This window comes from Vicugna pacos, chromosome 12 (assembly GCF_048564905.1).
Source record: "Vicugna pacos chromosome 12, VicPac4, whole genome shotgun sequence".
In the NCBI taxonomy this organism is placed as follows: Eukaryota; Metazoa; Chordata; class Mammalia; order Artiodactyla; family Camelidae; genus Vicugna; species Vicugna pacos.
In genome coordinates, this window is record NC_132998.1 from 28,214,743 (window position 1) to 28,223,634 (window position 8,892).

General features: G+C 37.8%; 1 protein-coding gene across 5 annotated transcripts in view; it reads left to right on the forward strand.

The window, feature by feature from the left end:
- The window catches only part of SLC41A2 (solute carrier family 41 member 2), a 103,966-nt gene extending 95,289 nt beyond the window's left edge, over nucleotides 1-8,677 (forward strand). For all 5 annotated transcript variants that reach the window (XM_072973079.1, XM_072973077.1, XM_072973081.1 and 2 more), the window contains one exon: nucleotides 8,261-8,677. In XM_072973079.1, coding sequence (XP_072829180.1) covers nucleotides 8,261-8,446 — 186 coding nt within the window. In that variant the 3' untranslated portion in view covers nucleotides 8,447-8,677. The remainder of the gene's footprint in view (nucleotides 1-8,260) is intronic.
- Nucleotides 8,678-8,892: the final 215 nt, after the last annotated feature.

Below are 8,892 nucleotides of genomic sequence, written 5' to 3' on the forward strand. Positions count from 1 at the left end.
GGAATGACATGGTCAGATGAGGGAGTGATCAATGGCAGGAATAATTGGGTCAGATTAATGAATGCTCAGCCAAAAATTACTGTGTTTTTTAGAAAAATTTAATTGTATGTTAACTATTGAATAGATAAACAATAATGGCATGCGTAAGGTATAAAGAATAATAATACAATGAACACAAGGACACTCACCAGTCAGCTTGAGAATTATAACACTACTGGTGCCTTAGTACCTGTGCCTTTTAAAGCTACCTATGCACTCCTTTCTCCTCCTCAAAGCAAACTATTGATTCTGAATTGCATGGCTGACAAGTTTTTGCTTTTCCCTATGACTTAATGCATTTATTTGTATGCCTAAGAATGTATATTTTCAGTTTTGCATGGTTTTGAAACTTATAAATATGGAGTCATAGTGAACTTGTGTTTAAGTGGCTTTCTTCTTTTGCCCAGCATTGTATTTGATATTCATTCATATGTGGAACTGTTGTTCATCTCTTTAGTTATACAGTATTCCATTGTATGAATATTCCATAATTTATTCATTCATTCTTTTTTTTTTTTTCATCCATTCTTCTTTTAATGGACTTTCAGGTTGTTTGTAGTTTTTTTGCTGTTGAAAACCAAGGCTATGAATATTGTTGTATGGTCTCCTGAACACATTCTAAGGGGTTTTTTTTGGATAAAAGGTCATAACCATTTTTGTGTCATGTACTCCTTGGGAACTTCAGTGACTATTATCCCCCATGTTCCAGCTCATAAAAATAATTCACACCAAAGAAAAGATGCTTTTATCTGTATATCAGGAGTAGATTGAATTCCTGTTGACCGATATCCCAAATTCTTCTTAGCAGATGTTTAAATATTGGATTTTATTGAGTAGCATATCCAATCTGGGAATTAGAGAAGCATATTTTCATAGGGGAAATAAATTCAGCCTTTGCAAGTGAAAGCTTAGGAAGAACTGTACTAACTTGCTATTTGTGGTGCTTATTTGTGTCATCTTTCTAAACATTTCTCTCCCAAAGAAATCATCTTTCTTCACACGACACACAAGGCTGTTACTGGCAGCAGGGCGCTGAGGGGTAGTTGCATGAGAATGTTGATTCTAGCTCAGAAAAGGAGCTGGCTGAGAGAATCAGTATTGTCCAAAGCAAATATATATTCTTGTGCTTTATGTATTTATTTAAATTCCAAGCAGTACATCTAGAACATGCATGAGTAGCTGGGGCTACAAAGTTGCCTTTTCAGAAGGTATATTTACCCAAAGAAGTTATGCATATTTCATAAAAAACAGACGATGTAAGAACACAGTCCACCCTTGGTTAGATTTTGGTTGTGTTTTCCCACTGAAAAAGCATACATTTCTTAAGTAATCATTTTGTTTGAAAATAATGCATGTTGCTTTAAGAAGTATCTGATACTTATTGTGATTTTGATTTACACAGTGTTCCAAAAAAAACACTGATATCCTTTGTTAATTTATAAAAACATTGATAAATTTAAATCTGCTTGAACTTTCAGTGGTCAAAATACCTTTAAAAAGAAATTGCATGGGAAGGGAACTTAAATAAATTCCTTTACTAGACTAAGAATGTGGGTAGGGGTGGGGGAAGAAACGCAAAGGTAAGAGCAATCGCTACGTCGTTCATGACAGCAAATTTCTTACTTTTGTACTTTAGACCCAGAACATGTGGAACCGTAAAGTCATCCACTTTAAATAGAAGCCCAAACGAAGGCTTCTGAAGGCAAAAAGTCATGTCTCTATTCCAATTACTTTTTAAACGAAGATCATAAATTCTGAGACAGAGTAACAATCAATAGTCAATGATGATAGTACTAATATTTATTGTACCAAATATTTGCTTAACCCCTTAAATGTATTATCTCATTTAATTTCTGTGACCAGCCTGGGAGTCTCATTTTAGAGATGAGGAGACTAAGACGTAGAGGTTTTTTCACTTGTTAACAGTAACATGGTTACTCAGTGGTTGAGCCTCTTCAGTACCCAGCCACTGGTTTCAGGCTTATCATGTGATCAAATAGAAAGAAAACATGGTTTTCCTCTTCCAGGGATTTACTCGTTGGATCCCTAGAATGTAACAGGTAATGTGTCCATGTTAGATCAGTAGCTTTTAAACATTTTTTACTATAACCCTAAGTAAGAAATATGTTTATATTGAAATAAATGCACACACACTTATGTGTTTTATTTATATATAAATTTATATAATTTCATAGCTGAAACAAAAGCTTTATGAAATATCCTTACTGTGTGCTATACATGCTAATACTTTTTTTTTACATGCTGGTAGTTTTTATTCTGTTCCGTTGTATTTATTTTATTCTAGATATTTTATGTGTGTGTAAACACTAGACACTAATACTCTAGATACCAGAGCTCCTTTGGCTCTTTCTTCTGTTATTTATCTCTCTACTGTACTTGTATTGCTAATACTGCTCTATCAATTTAAGAAATTATCTATGGACCTAGAGTTATGCTAGTGAGGATTTAGCTATTTTATCCAATGCCTTATGTCCCTAACTTTCATCCTTCTAACATAGTAATGCTCAATTTTTATTTAATAAATAAGTAATAATTATATTGTAATTTATATATTATCATTTATCACAGAGCCACATCATGTATTATAACTTATTTCCTTTCCTTTTAAGTCTCTTTAATTTTATTCTGCAGGTAATTGCCCTGTGTTTTTCACTTGCATCATTTTCTGTATACCTATCCTTAATTTTTTGGCCAAGTGCTCCATCACAGCTATCCCCCACCTATAATTAGGCTTTTGCCCCAAAACTCTATGTTATATTAGATAATTTGCTAATTTGCCCTTATCCTGGAGCACCCTGTCCTCCAGCTCTGTCTGGATTCTGTCCCCTGCCCGCTGTCCAGCTCTATCCTGGAGCCTTCCCTCACTCTCTCTTAGGTTGGCTGTTCTATTTCCAGGATCCCAAGCCTTTGTCTTTCTTGGTTCTCTCCCTCATTTTGCATCAACCAATCTTCAAGAAAGTTCCAAAGAAAGAGAACATGGGAGAATTTATCTGAGTACATGCATCTCTTAAGATACCTTTAGTTTACCCTCAACACTTGGTTGATAAATTGGGCACAGAATTACGAATTAGAATTACTTTTCTCTTGGGACTTTGAAGGTGTTGCTCCCTTTTCTCCCACTGCTGCTGTTGAAAAAGTTAGATTCTTATTTCTTCATATAGGACCCATTTTTTTTTTTAAAAAAAAACTCATAACAAGTAGTTAAGTTCTTTCTGTGTGTCAAGCACTGTCCTAAGTGTTCTGCACTACTTAATACGCCCATCATCCTCTCCATGAGCTAGGGGTTGTTTCCTCTAGTTTACAGGATGGTGACTGACACGTGGAGAGGCTAAGTAGCTTGGCAGTGGGAGAAGCTGTTGACTGGGCACTTTACTATTGGAGGATTGGGGCAGGGGCAGCTGGCCATTTTGCTGGGAGCCCTCTGGATTTGAACATCCAACCTCCTCCCTGGGGAGTTACATGCCTGCCTGCCACTGTTCTTGGAGGAAAATAAAGGTCTGAAGGAATCCCACTGTTAACTGCAGATTTCCAATTCATCCTCATTCTCAGCCAGTACTTCATAGGCTAGCCTAGTATCCTTGAGGCCTGAGTCTTTCCCATTCAGTTTCTCCAGAAAACATCTCTTTATTCTCTTACCTGGGGAGGACAGTTGCCAGAATGCTGAGAAAATGCAGACATTTGCTTACTCCATTCACAGACTTTTAAGTAATCATTTGGTGTCAGCCTCAGCACCACTTGGTACTTACAAATCCAAACTTTCAGGGATGTTACAAGGCATACTTACTGCCTTCCTTTCTCGGCAGCCCTCTGGATAGGTATTTAAGTTGTAGCTCAGGCAGCCCTGGTCAGTGAATTACCACTGTTCCAGCTGCTTACACTTTGTATTACAAAGTACAAGTGTACAGGAAATTATAGGAAATAAGACAGCCATGTACTTACCACCCAGCTTTAGCAACCGTTAGCAGATTATTTAAATAACTATTTCAAAATGATCAATAAAAATACATTATATATGTGGTTGGTACCTCCTGTGTATCCCTTCTTGGTCTCATTTCCCTTCCCTAGCAGTTATTAGCATTCCAAATTGGTATGTATCGTTGCCATGCATGTTTTTATACTATTGCTACAGATATGTGTATCTATAAATAACACATTGTATTGCTTTTAATACTTACAAACCTTATTAGAATCACATACTGTACATAGTCTTCAACTGTTTCTCATTCAACCTTATGCTTTTGAGATATACTCATATTGATTCATATAGCTCTTTTTCATTTATTTTAGCTTCTATAAAAGTGTTCAGTTGTGTGATCTAAGAGTTAATTTAACCATTCTTCTGTCAGTAGACATTTTAGCTTATTTCCAGTTTTTGACTTTTACAACAACGATGCAGTGAATACTCTTGTACGTTTCCCTTAGTACGTATGTATACAGAACAGCCACAAGGATACCCAGATATTGGTCCCCTCAGTCCTTGGGGGCCACATAGGACCTGGGGTCAGCAGAGCCCCTTAGCCAGCCTCCTCTAGCCTACATAGCTCTATCCTTTTGCCTGTGCTGCAGAAGGGGAAAAAAAAAACCAGTTTGTATGTGGAGTTGCTGAATGGAGGGGATACACATCTTCATACTTGATAGACAGGGCCACTTTGCTCCCCAAGTTGTTGTGCCAGTTTGCACTCCTGTTGCCAACGTGGAGTTCTGTTTTATCAAAACAGTGTACTGTACCGACGGATAAGAACTTGAACTTTAGTGTTAGACTAAACTTCAGTGGAAGAGTTTGAGCCTGACTCCACCTATGAGCTGTGTGATCTTGGGCAGGTTTCTTACACTCTATAAAGGCCTTTGTTTTTTCATATGTCAAATAAGGATAGTAAAAATCCATAGCATGTTAACGGAGATGTTTTGAAAATTAAATCAGTTCATACATGTTAACCTCTTTGAACACTGCATGGCCCCATAACAGGCCATTTCAAAAACAATGTTCACTGTTATTGTCATTTAAAAGTTGATTTCTGTCAGTCAGATGGATATGAAATGGAGTCCAATGTGGTTTTAGTTTACATCTGTATATTATGAGTGAGGTTGGGCATCTTTTCATATATTTATTAGAGCCTTAGGTTTCCTTTTCTCTTCTGTTTGATTATTTCTTTTTCTAATGAACTGTAGGAGTTCTCTGGATATTCTCTCTAAATATTTGGAATACCAGTGTTTTGTCAGTTACATGTAGTGCAAAGATTTTTTTTTTCCCAAGCCAGGGGCATGATTTTTAATTTTACTTATGGTATTTATTGAGCCACAGGAATCTTTAATGTAGGTTATAGACTGTTTATAAACTGTTCCTTTAATATACTATGCATTTTATTTATGAAATGATTCCCTACATTAAGGCTTTGAAGATCTTTTCTTACATTGTCTTCTTAAACTTCCCAAGTACTGCTCTCTATAGTTGTCTCTCCCTGGATCTCATCTGGGGGAATGAGGTAGGGATGTCGTTTTCTTTCTTTCCACGTGAGCAGGCATTTGTCCCCTGAGTAGGGGGTGACACACCTTTTTTGTAAAAGGCCAGATAGTAAATATCTCAGTTTTTGTGGGCCATATAGTTTCTGTCCCATCTACATGATTCTGTTACTGTAGCCCCAAAGCAGGTCACTTACCTTCTCTGACTCACTTTCTCCAAGTGAACATTAGAGATAATAGTAGTACCTACTTAATAAGACTATTGTGAGGACTAAATCATAGACTAGATACACAGTATGTTAAACAAATGGGTAGAGTTGTGTTCCAATAAAATTTTATTTATGAAAAACAGTCAGTAGGTTGAGTTGGGCCCATGGCTGTCGTTTGCCAGCCCCCATTCTAGATGAACCTCCCATTCAGTCTGAATGTTATACTAGGAGTCAGTGAGTTGTATGTCATGTGTGTATGATGTACATTTTCTAAATGTATATAAATACAGCTTTAATACATTGTTAATGTATAAATATGTAATGTTATAACACATATATAATATGGATTATTTGTTTATATTTCCTACCAATCCCAGAGAAAATAGCTCCCCTCATTGTCTTTAAAACTGTTGTTTCCTCCTGCACGTATTACTCACGCAATCAGCACATTTCTTTATTAAGCCTTCATATACTTCAGTCATACAGGGTTTACTGTATAACTTGTTCCATTTATAGATAGCTCAAATTGTTTTTTTTTTAAGTTGTTTTGGTAACTTTTATCCTTCACCCTAAAACTCTGGTGCTGTGTATTATAAACTGGTATCTGCTGACAGAATAACCTTCCTAAGTTTACATCTCTTGCCCCCCTTGCCCAGGACAAACAGTCCTCGTTCTCACAGGAGTCTCTCATATGACCTTGTCTCCAGCTGGTTCTCACGCATTCAGTCAGCTCTTGAGCATCTACTTTGTGAGCTTGTTAGTTTGCTAGGCTCTAGAGACATGAGGGTGAACAAGTCCCTAACACGCTGCCTAGATGTGACTGGAATCCTCCAGGCCCAGTGGGCTGACACCCTCTCTGGGTCTGTACATTACACTTTTATTAATGTAACCTGAGGCCGTGCCACCTTTTTACCTTTCCCTTCATCTTCCTAAACCAAGGCTCCTGCTAATTATCTCAAAGTTAAGTATGGCAGGTATTAGGCCCTTTTGGGTTTTGTTTTCTTCAAATGAGGAAATTGAGGTTCAATGGTAAGAAGTTTGCCCAAAAGGTATAGAGCTGATAAATGGCAGAACTGGGAATCAAATCCAGACCTTATGACTTCCAAGTGCAGGAATATTTCTAATATTCCATGCTTCCTCCACATGCAAACGGATTGTCCTGATGAAATGTTGCATGATTCGCAGCCTTTGCCAGTGAAACACTAAGGAAGAATCAACCTCATGCAAAAGAAAATAGGACTTAAGTACAACCCCTCTCTCTGATGGACGTCCAAAGACATCTGCAGTTCACTCCTTTGGGACAGGTGTATGTCTCTCCGCTTGGACAAGGTGTCCGAGCTAAAGCACAGCACACAGAAGTTTAGAAGCCAGGGAAGACACCTTACTTCCACAGCCTATTTGTCAGAGCACCGAAGGGTAACAGACCCTGGGCGAGGCTAGACCTGGGTGGGCCTCCTCCTCTGCATACCCGTGTTCTCACTGTCCGAGAGTCTGCAACTAGTAACAGCAGTGACACTGCTAAAATCTACTAATAACAGGCGTCTATTGAAAGTTTATTTCATGCCCAGCCCTGAATTATTTAGTCTGTTGTTTAACCCTCTCAACATCCTCACGAGGGTAGATGCCATTATTATCTCTCATGTTCATTTGGAGAAACGGAATCAGAGAGGTTAAGTAACTTGCCCACAGTCAGCTAGAAGGTGTAGAGGAGTACTCTCAACCACTGCACTGTACTTGCCAGCTCGGCCCAAGCCAGTCAACATTAACCTCTCTAATTCCAAACCCCTTTTATACTTCAAGAGTTTGAAAATTAGAGAATCTTCTTACTCTAAATGGATCAAAGAAAAAAACCATTTGTCCGATCTCAAAATTCACAGCATTACAAAGGTCTTAATATTCCTGATCTCCTAGAAAATACATGTTATCACCTTCATATTTGAACAGCCATTGGAAATATTTTGACTCTATCCATGTCTGTATCTATACAGACAACTCATTCCTCAGTTCACCTACCTTCTGTCTATTGTTCTAACCATTGCACTGGATTTTTCCTTGACAATCCACTGAGGGCCTCATAATTAGTAATTAAATGAATGATGCGTTCTCCATCTTCATTTAGTTTCATTATACCTGCAGTAGGAGAATGTTGCTCCTTATTTTAGTTATTTGTTTCCTTCTTCCTATGTCGTCTTCCTTCTTCACAGATTTATCGCATAGATAGAAGTTGACACGTAACAGTGGTTTGGCAACTGTAAAACAAACACTGTTAAATATAAAGATCATTGTGGTTTTGGGGAGGCTAGAAGAAAATGAAAAGATGTGACAAGTTGAAGAAAAATGTTATAAATTGCAGAGATACATAGGTTTTTTTCCCTTATGAAAAGAAAATATTCCTGTCAATTATTCTTTTCCAGAATGGTTCTTGAGTTAGATGCTGTTCCTTTGAGAAGGCAGTGTCTTAGCCTTATGGCCATGTTGACTGGGCTGGGACCATCCAGGCCACAGCAGTAATTTTTGGTGTTCTCTTCTAGGTGTTTACCTTGCTGTGGATCGCCGACTGGATGGTCCATCATTTCTGGAGGAAAGGAAAGGACCCAGACAGTTTCTCCATCCCCTATCTGACGGCACTGGGTGATCTGCTCGGGACAGCCTTGTTAGCCTTAAGTTTTCATTTTCTTTGGCTTATCGGAGATCGAGATGGAGATGTTGGAGACTAATAAATCCTACAAATTGCTCTCCAGTTACCAAGAAGGAAAACACAAGACAACCACTTATGGCTCTTTTTCAAAAGTTTTTATTCAGTAGTGTGACTTCTGCCAGGGTAATCTTCAGTTGACCTTGATTCCATTAAATGGCCTTAACATTTTTTAAGGAACTTGTGTTGAAACCAGAATGAACAGTATTTGTGCTGCTTTTCAGAGAATAAATGATAATTTGACATAGGCATAGATACAAGCTCAATCCCTGAAATTAATTAAATAGGAAAGAATATAGGACATTTATAACGAATAATTTAAAAACCGCAGACGTAGCAGAAATGTACTGTATTACTGTTTAACTTATAATGCCATGTTAGAGGAAACAGAGTTCTGGTTAGTCTTTCTTGTCTCACAGATGGGGTGAACTGCAAAGCAAACTTTACAATGAAAGGGGCCTGATCAAG